General features: G+C 31.7%; 1 protein-coding gene across 1 annotated transcript in view; it reads right to left on the reverse strand.

The window, feature by feature from the left end:
* The window catches only part of LOC108361963 (uncharacterized), a gene marked incomplete at its 3' end in the record, with an annotated part of 103,492 nt that overhangs the window by 52,138 nt on the left and 37,183 nt on the right, over nucleotides 1–14,171 (reverse strand). Inside the window, exon 2 of the mRNA XM_017614773.1 lies at nucleotides 10,597–10,904. Coding sequence (XP_017470262.1) covers nucleotides 10,597–10,904 — 308 coding nt within the window. The remainder of the gene's footprint in view (nucleotides 1–10,596; nucleotides 10,905–14,171) is intronic.

A 14,171-nucleotide genomic window follows, 5' to 3' on the forward strand; every position in this document is an offset into this window, starting at 1 on the left:
TCTTTGAAACGCCACACTTTTCTTTGAAATCGCTTTATTAGTTCTCGTGCAATAAGCGTTTTTGTGAAGCTCTAAAAATTACAACTACAACATTTGAACATAGCCCCCATACCTTAAGGTAAGACGTATTCTACGTCAAAATCTTAGGGCTTTTGAGGGGGGCTACTTCAAGCAAGAATATGGGCTTCGTCGTCAGGGTTTTAAATCGGGTCATCCAATGGGTGCTGTAGCTGTATACCTTGCGAATGACTTACATTTACCCACGGCGCTCGTCTCGAAAAATCACCGATTTCAAAAATGTTCGTTGTACATTCTATATTTTGCTCAAACGATTTTAAAGAACGAGTTTTAACGAGTTTAAGTTATTAAAACCCATCATAAAAATTTATCATAAAAACCTAATAAATAAATGTGTGACATTTTTGTTTTTAATATCTTTAAAGACTGCATAAGCATGCCATTTCACTTAAATGGTTTCCATGGGAAAACCAAGCTATAATACAAAATATGTAAGTACTCTCAACTAATTAGTAACTGAATACATCTACATACATAGATACATATGTATGTGGGTAGAGTTAGTTCATTTTTTTATATTAGTAAGTCACATGAATTTTTAATTAACGACTTCAAACGCGATTTTGTGAACAAAGGAATACATGAAATGCATAGATAGTGTTCATATTCGTAAAAAACAATTTTTTTTTTTGGTTTTCCTTACCACGCTAATTCAAATAATTTCCACTCTTTGAGCATGTATGTACAAAATACTTTCGCATTTTTGTGTGTGTGATGTTTTAGTTGTTTTTTTTTTTCTTTTTGGTAAAAAAACGAAGCAAAAAGGCACAAAATGTTTTTTAATGTCTTGTCATTAGCTCGCATTGACAAACCTACAAGAAAAAAAAGTTTTAAAAATGCCATTGCTGCTATTCATCACTGCTTTTATTTTTTTCAGTTAGATATTCATTTAGTTTATACTCTAATCCTGTTAAATTAATTAATAAATAAGGCATAAAATGTATGTTCCACGAAAATACCCTTCAAAAACTAATTTTTTTTATCAAAAAATTTGTATGTGAAAAATTTTCCAAGAATTTTGATGTGTATATGTGTGATTTTTTTTTCAAATTTTTTCCTCGCTCCGTTCTCGAGAAAATTGCAAAAATATTAAATCGATTTATTTTTGTTTTCGTGCCATAAAGTTTTTAAACATTTATTAATCAAGCTTAAATTTCATATTTATTTATTATTTATGTTGAGACAAATCAAACAAATGAAGTGTGTACGTACATCAGTGAGATACATTTGCTCAAAGAGTGCAGTTGTTTCACATTTCAAGCGCATATTTAAATATTATAACTGAATACAAATACAAGCACAATCTCAATCGTGGTTTTTCTGCACGCACATGAGCACAAATGATATATTCATTTGAATATGTCTAATATAATACTACTGTGGTTTTCTCGAAATCTAGTATATATGTATTACCAAGGTGTACATAAACGTATACATATGTATATGTATGTATATATGTGCATACATATGCATTCAAATTAAGTTTCCGAACTTATGAGACCACAAAACCGATTGATTACTTACTTGTTGTATGTGCCTAATCGTTTGCGGTTTTGTGGCAGGTGAGATTCCGCAGTTTGAAGTGTTCAAAGTCAATGGAATGCTGTGCTTGATATCTTCATTAAAATGGAAATATATGTATACATATATTTTAGAGGATGTCTTTGCAAGTATTTGCTTTTAGTTTGTACAAAACTAATTTAAATCCGAAATTTGATGTATAAAAAATAGATAAATCATGTAGCTCAAACTTTTGTACAAGATAATAATGTGAGCAAAACTCGAGTCAAATCGAAAAGGCTAGTGGCTCATAATAACAATGAATTCTGCAGTTTCACACCGCGCATTGGTATCCATGCACTATTTTGGGGCCAATTTCAGATCAGAAATTTATTTAAGTGGCGATTGGTGATAAAAATAATCATTTTCAGAGAAACTAAATAGTTAGCAATGTTGTAATTAGTAACATACACACAAGGATTAAGGTATTTATGTTGTGGTAAATAATAAAGTACTACGTACTAGAGCATTGTGAATGTTTTTAAATGCAATTTTCTTTCTTTCTATTTAATTTTTTTCTTTTTTTTTAAATAAATTTCTTTTAATTATTAGATTCATCGTCATAAAAAGATAAATATATGTATATTTTTTTTTACTTTCATATATATAACATAATATATTGTATATATTATTTTTGGATTTTATTGTTTTAAACAGAAAAACAATTTATTTTTTAATTTCATTTAATATTTAGGATACCATTTTTGAATTTTTGTTTTTTCGCTTAATATGATTGTTTTGTAATTTGTAGATTTAATTTTTTTTTAAGTGAAATATTTTTTTGTTTTTGTTATTTTTATGGCCTTATAATAATTATATTCAACAAATTTTATGAGCTCGAGGCCGTATTAAGTGCAAGGCCATAAAAATAACAAAAAAAAAAAAACTTAAGGACGAGCACACCTAAAAGTTAAACATTCTAATAATAGAAATATTAACAAAAACCAACAAACCCAACAACCACATGATCAAGTGAATTGCAGCGGAATAGCTGCGCTTGATTGTAGTTGGCTTAGCAAAGTGAAATAGTGGAAAATAAGCAACAAGAATTAACAAGACAAACTTAGCACAGTGCGTAGGCAACTGGCTGAGTCAGTGGTGATCGTCGGTTCGAATCCTACTGAAAGAAGTCTGATGAGGAAATGTGGTGATTTCCGAAATAGCTATCACTTCTACCATTTTTTCAAATTATTGTTGCTTTTCCACAATAAGTTTGCACTTAATACGGCCTCGAGCTCATAAAAATTGTAAAATATTTTTGATATTATTTTCGTTAAAATTTTTTAAAACGTGTTTTACTCTTTTCTTTCAGTTTAGTTAACGTTTCTTCTTTTCTAGTTTAAATTTCTTTCTATTTTTAGATTTTATTGTTTTAGAAAGAAAGAACATAGTTTGCTTCTTCTTCTTTAATTACATTTTATTCAATTTTAATATCTCTCTATTTTTAGATATTGTATTAATGAAGGCAATTTTTTTATTTTATTTATATAATTTTTAGGAACTTATTTCATTTTTATTCTTTTTTTTTTAATTCCATTTTCTAATGACTTTCAGATTTTACGGCTTTGAAAATAATGCTTTTTAAATTAAAATTAATTTATTTTTTTGATTTTATTGTTTTAAAGAGAAAAACAATTTTTTTCTAATTCTTTTAATTTTTTATCCGCTTTTAAATGCTTAAAATGAAAAAAAATATATAACTTTTAAATTAAATTTAAAATAGTTATTGCTAAAAGACAATCATAATAATGCTAAGACCTTCTCGATAGTTTTTCGAAAGATTTCAAAAAAATTAACTTTTTAAGTGCATGATAAGTGGGTATATGAGTACTTTTTTTTAGAAAGATGAAAAAAAAAGAAAGAGTGCAGCCTTAGGCTCATTAAAATGAAGATAATCATATATTTAAGGTATAGAAATGGCTTGGAGCTTTCAGAGCCAAGAAGTATAGGCAAAAACTACCTACCGACGCATGTGTATGCTCATTAGGGTGGTTCAAAATAAGTAAAGTCGAAATTTTAATGCTAAGATTTTTCTAAATCAAAAAATATTTAGATGTCGCTCAAAGCGGATTCTTGAATATAAATATTTTTCGATCGACAAACTAGGGTTCTCTTCAGGATACTTACAATAACATTACCCAATTTTTTATTTAACCATTTTTTAATACTAAAGATTTTTAATTTATCCCCCATTGCATTTTCTACGAAAATTGGTTTTTTTTTGGAAAACTTTGAGTGCTTTGAGCAACCTTTAAATATTTTTTGATTTAAAATAAAAAATAAGGGTACATTTTGTTCGGTATAGAACATTTCTAGGGGGTGAGAGGATAAAAATTCCGACTTTACTTTTTCCCGTGCATTTTTGGACCGTAGTAGCAATTGGGTATGGAATATAAAAAATCAGAAAACTACGTTAATTCCACTTATGCTTAAGTGCATTCCTTGAAAACGATTTTTCAATTTTCCGAACTCTTGTTTGCTCAATGCCTAAAATGGTAGGAAATTAAATACGTAAATTGGTGCTTTGGCATTTTGCTTTATTTTCTAGTTCACTGGCTGAACTTTCAAATTAGAATAATAAGTAGAACTCAAAATAAGTGAAAAAATAGGAGGACAAAAGAGTGCAATGGCAATAAAATGAAAAAAGGTGTGTGTGGAGTTTGGGTAGGCAGTTAAAATATTTACAAGCACATACATACATACATACATATTTACGAGCAGGTAAAATGAAATGCTTGAAATGGACTAACAAATGTTTCCCATCGACTTTATGGAGAGGAATTGAAGATTAAAAGCAAACTTTTACTCAAACAATCAATGAAAATTTGGCATAACTCATTCTGCAACATCAATATTTGCATCCTGCACTGAAACTAAGTAGGTACACACTTGCTCTGGCCTATATTGCGTTAGTAATTTTCACATGAAACATCTTTTGGCCTTAGCAAACTGCTATGATTTGAAAAATTAAGCAGCAGGAGACTCTTGGAGCATACTTAATCATTTTGCTTCAGTTGATTTCTAAGCCTTCAGTTTGTTAACTATGCATTGACCAAGTATGTATACTCGTACATACACTTCAGATAGATGGAAGCCAAGTTTTCTGTAATTTCACCGCAATTGAGTCTGATCAAGAATTCCCATGATAGCTTGTCCTATGGAATCAAATTTTTAATCTGGTATTTAAAAATTGTCTTCTTCTTCTTCTTCTTGATTGGCGTTGTAATCGCCTAAGCGATTTTGGTGCAGTCCAATAGGCCAGTATTTTCTCTTCTGCATTTGCTGGCGCCAATTGGAAATGCAAATTGAAGTCAAGACCTTCTCTACTTGATCTTTCCAATGCAGAAGAGACCTATCCCTCTTCCTCTGTTACCAGCAATGCGACCCGCGTTAAATACTACCTTCAGAGCTGGAGCATTTCTGTTCATTCGTACGGACACGGAGATATTCATATGGTATATCAAGAGAACGAAAAAAAGTTTTTTTTTTGCATAAGGAAAAATTAAAAAAATTTGGCTTTATCAAGAGTAATGCTGACCGTCCTGCGTGCTCTTGCAGATTGATCACATATACATATATATTTTCCCAACCTACCAATGTTCAATAAATGACTATAAATAAGTGACCATGAAGTTCAATGTACAGGGATGATACTACTGGAATAATAGTCGAGCATTCTAGATTTAATTAAGGCCTAAGTAGAAGGTTCTATCACCGTTTGTTTCTTTGATAGAACCTCCAAAATATTGCGAAAAACGCAATTTTTTGACACTTTCACCTAGTTTTTCTTAGAACCTAGAACTAATGGAAACTTATACTTACAGCTTCATAATCAGCACAAAAAAAAATCAATACCCGGTATCCGGCCGGATAATACAATTAGGCAGCTATCCGATTTGCTTGTGTCTTTTATTTAAACGGAAAAACGACGACTCAACCGGAGTGTCGACATAAGTCCCGGGCTCCTTTTGTTAAACTTTTTTTTTAAATTTGTATAAAATTTTAGAATCGGATATATACTTTTTTGTTGTAGAATATGCCACATTTTTATAAAAAATTAATGCATATTAAGCAAACAAAAAGAAAACCATGCATACTGAGGATCAGAAGGGTGCGCTATTCAAATGACTAATAGTGTAACTTAATTAAATAGAAGTGAAACTTAAGGGGAAATCAAGAAAAGGTAAAATAATCAAACTACCACTTTGTAGTTAAGTGCCTGCCAGTTATTTGGAAAGGGGGAAGGTGATAGCTGTTATGAAGGGAAAAATAAGACCGCATGTTTGCTGTTTCACAGCTAATGGTTATTCTCTTGAAAGTGAGAAGCAAGATTAGCTGAAGTTAAAATTTCAGTATAAGGTTACTATAGGAAAATGTGGTTACCGCTGCTTAACTGTTGCCTTTGAGCGCCAAAGTACTCTTTTTATTTGTTTTTGTTTCGCTGTTGGTAATTATTACTTCTTTCCCTTTTAATAAAAGCAGAGTGCGTAATAAATCTGGCTGAGCATTGCCAATGGATTACAGTAAATCATCAGGTTCATGGCAAAGAGGCAAAATACTTATTTATGAGAACTAAAAGTGAAACCGAAAACCGCAATTATTTTAACACTTCAGAGAACTTCGTTTAATATATGAAATTATATTTTGCGTTAAGCCAGCTATTAGTATTTGAAGTGAACACAAGATAAACATTTTGATTATATTAGAACCATTTTTGGCAAAGATAAATAAAAGTTGTGATACAAAGAAAAAATATAACAAAAATAAAATTGTCCACTTTATAACAATCATGAAAATCGTTGATGCGTGTCAAGAATTTGTTTAACCCTCGGATGCCCAGTAGAATCTCCAGGGACCCATGACATTTTCAATTATGCGGCATTTTAATCCGGTTCGACCTATATGCCGCAGTTATCGTGACTTCCATAAATAGATTGTCTAGAATATATTTAAATAGCCTCCAAGACGATTTCGAGATATCGCTCGTCATAATCACCGGATTGAGGTCATTATGACGTCGATGCTCGACAGCCCTTATTAATATGGGGTGCGATGCATGTGGGTTAAAATTGCACATACATATGTGTGTATGCATATAAGGGTGGTAAAAAAAAATTAAGTCGAAATATTGATACGCTCACCCCCTAGGATTGTTCTATACTAAAAAAACTATAACCGTTTTTCTTTATTTTGAAATCAAAAAATATTTAGAAGTCGCTCAAAGAGCTCAAACTTTTCCATGTATTTTATATGGAAAAAAACATGTTTTCGTAGAAATGGTATAAAATTCTTAAAAATCAATATTTTTCAATCCGAAAACTTTGCTTCTCTTCAGCAGACTTCAAGTAACACCACCCTTATGCTTATTTAACCATTTCTATTATTTTTTTTATAGTGCCCCCAAAAACTAAACAAAAACGCAATGGTTGGGTTTAAATATTGGCAGTTTCCTGAGGAGAAAAAACTCTTTCGATCGAAAAATATTGATTTTCAAGAATTCTATAATATTTCTTCGAAAACTATTTTTTTTATTATTTTAAATATTTTGTTGATTCCAAAATAAGAAAACATGGGTTTAATTGTTTTCCGGTATAGCACAATCCTAGGGGGGCATTAAAATTCCGACTTTAGTTTTTCACATTCATTTTTGGACCACCGTAATAAATATACAACCTACCTAAATAACAAGTGAATATGCACGTAAGCAAGTGAGCTGCTTACTGCTTTGTAGCAACCAGAAAAGAAAAACAACATAAAACTGCACTGCCATGGTAACTGATCAACACAGCAGTAGCAGCATCATCAACACTACTACGAGTGTACGCTCAAAGGCAAGGCAAAGGAAAAAGAAACGTAAAAAAAACAGGAAAAATACAATTTGGTCAAACTTTGCTGTGTGAGTAGAAAGCGATTTTTAAATTAAATTTACCTGCATTCAAAGCGCACACACAAATGCAATTAGCTGCATTTTAAACGCACAAAAAAAAATCATATTCACACACACGCTTACAAATGCATACATGCGTAACTGTGTGCAGCTTAGTTTGAGGCTTTTGCTTCTTTCAACTTGTTTATGACTTTTAATAAAATATACTTAATTTTTGCTTCTTTTGACCCACGTCCTCTTTAGCCAGGCAGCAAGCATGGCCTTTTAATTAAAAATCTTCATAATATAAGTACTTTATTAAAAATCCGTGTGTTAAGTGCGTTTATTTGTGGGTAAATAAANGTTAAAATTGCACATACATATGTGTGTATGCATATAAGGGTGGTAAAAAAAAATTAAGTCGAAATATTGATACGCTCACCCCCTAGGATTGTTCTATACTAAAAAAACTATAACCGTTTTTCTTTATTTTGAAATCAAAAAATATTTAGAAGTCGCTCAAAGAGCTCAAACTTTTCCATGTATTTTATATGGAAAAAAACATGTTTTCGTAGAAATGGTATAAAATTCTTAAAAATCAATATTTTTCAATCCGAAAACTTTGCTTCTCTTCAGCAGACTTCAAGTAACACCACCCTTATGCTTATTTAACCATTTCTATTATTTTTTTTATAGTGCCCCCAAAAACTAAACAAAAACGCAATGGTTGGGTTTAAATATTGGCAGTTTCCTGAGGAGAAAAAACTCTTTCGATCGAAAAATATTGATTTTCAAGAATTCTATAATATTTCTTCGAAAACTATTTTTTTTATTATTTTAAATATTTTGTTGATTCCAAAATAAGAAAACATGGGTTTAATTGTTTTCCGGTATAGCACAATCCTAGGGGGGCATTAAAATTCCGACTTTAGTTTTTCACATTCATTTTTGGACCACCGTAATAAATATACAACCTACCTAAATAACAAGTGAATATGCACGTAAGCAAGTGAGCTGCTTACTGCTTTGTAGCAACCAGAAAAGAAAAACAACATAAAACTGCACTGCCATGGTAACTGATCAACACAGCAGTAGCAGCATCATCAACACTACTACGAGTGTACGCTCAAAGGCAAGGCAAAGGAAAAAGAAACGTAAAAAAAACAGGAAAAATACAATTTGGTCAAACTTTGCTGTGTGAGTAGAAAGCGATTTTTAAATTAAATTTACCTGCATTCAAAGCGCACACACAAATGCAATTAGCTGCATTTTAAACGCACAAAAAAAAATCATATTCACACACACGCTTACAAATGCATACATGCGTAACTGTGTGCAGCTTAGTTTGAGGCTTTTGCTTCTTTCAACTTGTTTATGACTTTTAATAAAATATACTTAATTTTTGCTTCTTTTGACCCACGTCCTCTTTAGCCAGGCAGCAAGCATGGCCTTTTAATTAAAAATCTTCATAATATAAGTACTTTATTAAAAATCCGTGTGTTAAGTGCGTTTATTTGTGGGTAAATAAAGTAAAAGTTTCTGCACAAACTTCTTTTAATGAAAGTACGAAAGATGTAAATCCATGCGTATAGTATGTACATTAGGGATGTTAAGTTTTTCGCTTTTTTGCTCACTTTTTTTTTTTAAAGTGAACATTATTTCATAAGCAACAAAACAAAAGAAGGTACTTTAATGTATATGCTTTTAATAATACTTTAGCGTGTACATATCTGATAAAGTAAATTAAGGTATGCCCAACAAAGGTCACAATACTAATGGCAGATGTAAAGGAAACTCCTTTTTTTATTTAATGTTAAAATTTTTTTTTATAAATATCTACCTCATTGTATGTGTATGTACATATAACACATTAGTCAAACCATGGGCCAAATATAGTTTTTAGTTTTTCTCTCTGAGGTCAAGATTTATTTTTTTAGAATTTTGTAATTTCAAAGATATGATTGATTCCAAAAATAATTAAAAAAAATTCAGTGCAATGTAGAGTATTTAAAAATATTGATACTACAGGAAAGAGGAAATTTCTTTAGAATTTAAAAAATTTAAATTTTTTGGTTTCACAAGGACGCATAGGTAATTTTTTAAGATGATAAAGGTAGAAGGACGAAATTCGAGTTTATTTTCGGGTTTATATAACTTCTTAACATATAATTTTTTCATAAATAAATATTGCAAAATTTCAAGTATATTCAAGGATAAAATCTTTTCAATACTCACTGGTTCTTGCGCACTGAAAAATTGAATCTGTTTCAATCCTACTGAATTTTCTCTTTAATTTGATATCCATACTTTTTTTGTAAGCACATTTCACTGATTTTTTTTAAAGTATTTTTGAATTACTGATGTCAAAGTGAAAAACCAAAGACGCAATTTTACTAATTTTAATATATTGATTTTTTTGTGTGTAAAATGGACTATTGCATACATACATATAACGAGCTGGAAATTTATAAAAAAATATAAATTATTAAATGAAAAAAGAAATATAGCCATCACGGGTCAACAAAAGGAGATTCTATTATTGCCACCAGTGCAGATTACAAATTCCGGGATTCTTGGCAGATAATCGCGAGATTTTCGGGACCTAACAGAGGCCGGGATCCAGGGATTAACATTCCTAATGTACGTACTTAGTTACATATATACATAAATATCTGATCTGCGTAAGAGTGTAATTGCAATACATGTATTTGCAAACGAAAATATAGTAAATAGTTAAAGAACATAAAAAAAGTTTTACATACGAACATAAGCATTTTTAAACTTAATTATTTCTGCATGTATGCAACTACATGTAAAGCTATGCTTTATATCCTTCCGCTCTCTTAAATGGAACACAAAGGATAATAAATTTTGTATTTTCAGTGCAAATCTACCTATGAAATCAAGACATCTTAAACTAACCTAAAGTAACCTATTATCGTAAGCAATTAAATGAACTTCAAATCATACATACACATAGGCGTCATCTTGGTACCTTCATCAGTTTATAACTAATTTGTGTTGCTTAATAGCTTAAATTTTCTCTCTGAACTGCAAGATATCTTTGTTATGTTTCTTTAAAATTTACTCACATTTAAGATACTGTTCGTTGCGCGCTATCACCTTCCAAGCATTTTTACGTGCCTGAAAAAACCATTCGGACGTGTTGCCGAGATAGTGATACTCCATGGATAAGTCCTTGGCGAGGATCGCGCCTAAGTTCGGCGCTGGCAGGCGATAGGCAAAAGGACAAAACAGTCCCGTTTGAGCCGGATGTTCATTCCAGTCGAAGCAATTGCCAGCAGCGAAAATATCATCATCGAATTCGACCATTGAAAGAACGGAAGCGTGCAGCAGATTAACGTCGGCTTGGGCAGACGGGGTTGTCATCTTAAAAATTCTGCGAAAGACAAAAAATAAAATGACTGTAAATAATTTGTATGTATATAATAATAAAAATTGGTGTCTAAATATGCAGCTACACTGGCATACGCTCTCGCGACTACACCGCTACAAGTGGCGCTGAGACTGTCACACAAACAATCGCTTACGGCGTGCTGCGTGTGCAAAAAACGGACTTAATATAGGTAGGTATGTTTCTATATGGAATTTTAAATTTTTATGAAACTCGAGCTACGTCTGCGCAGCTCTAATTAAAACGAAATTTTACAGCAGCAAATAGGTGCGTTAAAATTATTGTAGTACTTCGTATATGTGTGCAAATAAATTGCCATTTTAAAAAGTCAATTTTCCACTGATAGCGTAAATATAAAACAGACTGCAAAAATCGATACAGGAAATGCGCTTATTTACATTTAATTATGCTAATTCCGAGTTTTCATAAATTTTTAATGACCTTAAACCCGCAACGGATGCTATTAACAAGTGGAAAAGAAAAAAATAAATAGTAAAAGGAGGAAAATAAAAATATGTACACAAGTAAGTGCTCAATAAATAGCATAACAGCGAGCACGAACCAACAGGCAAAAACAAAAGAAAACAATACAAGTCGGCAAGCGAATAATAGCTGGCTGGCTGACTTTTGGCGGTGGTATGGAAATGGGTTCTCAACAAAAAATGAACGTTAAAAAAAATCTACACTTTGACAGAAGCAATTAAATTGATGGAAACTCAAGCGACGCCTTTGGTAATTTGCGGCCGTCAGGTTGACTGCCAAGCAAACACCCACAGGCCAACGGCAGCTCACATACATACTCGTAATTATGATGGTTGCTAGTCGCCTAAACGTGCGATCCACAATGAGCTGATGTTCAAGCGGAAAAGTGAAAAAGAAGTAAAATGCAAATTTTCGCATTTCTAACTTTTGCAATTTGCTATGCAAATGGCAAGTTATGAACGCGAAACAAAAAAATATAGATATATAGGTATATACCATAACTGTGCCAACGTATAAATCCCGTAATTATATACAGCATTTGCTTTAGTAAATTCTACAACAATACGCGATTAGTACAATTGACCAAAAGTCAGTGCTGGTATTAAAATCAAACGCACCATTATTTTATTCTTTCTTTCGGAACTAAAGGCTATAATTATAGTTAATAATAACAGGTCTGAAAAAAAAAAATATTTAAAAAATAAATTCAAAGCCTCAAAGAATTGCTAATATTATACATATATATTAATATTAGAACCCCAAGTATAACTACTCGAAATTTAGGGCCATCACTTAATAGACATATTTATTGATGGCCCCTCTACATATATTAGTCGGGGCTAGTAATATAGTACTATAGCTGCTTTCATATACAAATCTAAGTATGAGGGTAGTTTTCTGGTTTATGGACTAATCCACTGCTTGATCGTTCCACCTAGCGCTTATTTACACAAATCACATTAACTCCATGGCGGAATCTATTCGTTAACACGCGAACTCTAATGGACTTTCCTCTTTTTCCGTCTTCGCGGGGAAATAAAATAAATTCACTGCTTATCAAAAGTCTTCAAAGGAGCTTAATAACGCTCAGAAATTATAACTACCGGTTCGATCCTGCACAGCTGTCAGCTAAAGCAGGCAGTGTGCTCCTCTCAACCGCTGAACCGCAACAAAGTGCTTAAAACGCTCAGAGGCATTACTTTAAGAGAAGACAAATAACTCTTATTGGCAGTATAAATTAAACTTTAGCAGTAAAGTTAACATAGAATTTTATAAAGCCCTTGACATCGGAAAATTCAAAAACACGTATCTTCTTTTTGACGCTTACAGGTCTATTCTGCACTACTCTTACACTACCAGCGCTGTTCGCAATTTTGTAAGAGTTACATGCATTTACCGATCCATTAATAATCTAAATACTTAGTGGTAGTACAATGGAAAACATTCGAAAATATCCAAATGGGCCCCACGTAGGGCTGCCACCTGACTTAAGTTGCAAAATATACTCCATACTGCTCATCAATTGCTCCAATGAATTTATTTGGGTTAAGCCACGCGTCCAGCCAACGAGCGATTTTCGCGCCATGGAACTGAGTTAAAAGATTCTATGGTTTTTTTTCTACAGCAGTAATTTTCTTGCCAGACCAAGACCAAAATTTATGTATATATCTACATATGTATACTCAATTAAATCAGTTTATCATTAAAATAATCGTGCGGAAAATTCTTGCGAATAACCATAAAAGCGACTGAGTGTAAGAAAATTTATGCTTCTCGTTTTTACGGCATGTCGCGACGTTGAAAGGTCGCACTATTCGCTGTTATGTGTATGTACATACATATGTATGTATGTACATTAGACTGCATCACTCCCCATACCAAAAAAAACAGAAATCGGTACTGTCTTTCCATTGGAGTTATAAAATCTATTATATTTTAAGACTTCCACCAAAATATTTCGGAAAAGTATTAGCATTTACGTGTGCTGGACCGATTTGGAAATATCTCCAAAATTGGAGATTTTATGAATAAAAATAGTTACTTAAAATATTTTTTTTTTAATTCCCTCAAATGACAAAGCGATTTAAGCTCAAAAAATTTGCATAAAAGTATTAAAAAAAAAAATAAAATTTTTTTTTTTTTTAATTTCAAAGGAATCGTAATAATTAGATTTTTGATGCTGTTTTTTAACTCTTTTCAAAGATTGGGATAAGAAAAACTTGCATAACTGAACATAAGCTATTCGGATTAAGACTTGTGAGGTATCAGTGTAAATTTATTTGCTCACCCTTTTTATTTCTTTGATAAAAAACTCCTCCAAAGGAGGAAGGAGAAAGGTAAGGTGAATGGGTGTCATTCCAAGTTGAATTAAGATGTGTTGGTATTTGGAAAAAAAAAATGGGACGTGTCTCATTCGCAGAAGTGTGGGAAAATACCTTTCCTGATACCCGATAATCGGAATAGTTTTATTCAAAGTTAAAAAGCAGCATCAAAAATCTCATTATTGCGATTCCGTTGAAAATTTTTAAAATATTGTTATGCAGATTTTTTAAGCTTAATCTGTCTTGTCATCCGAGGGAATTTTTTTTCAAAAAATTCTTTAAGAAACTATTTTTATTCATAAAGAACTCCATTTTTGGATTTCAAATCGGGTTTTACCGAAAAATTTTGGTGAACGTCTTTAAATATAATACATTTTGTAATTCTGGCGGAAAGACCACAACGTTTTTTGGAGATGCAGTCTAATGTACATACGTAAATATTTCATGC

Source organism: Rhagoletis zephyria, unplaced genomic scaffold (assembly GCF_001687245.7).
Source record: "Rhagoletis zephyria isolate East Lansing unplaced genomic scaffold, Rhagoletis_zephyria_1.1 Rzeph_scaffold_00892, whole genome shotgun sequence".
In the NCBI taxonomy this organism is placed as follows: Eukaryota; Metazoa; Arthropoda; class Insecta; order Diptera; family Tephritidae; genus Rhagoletis; species Rhagoletis zephyria.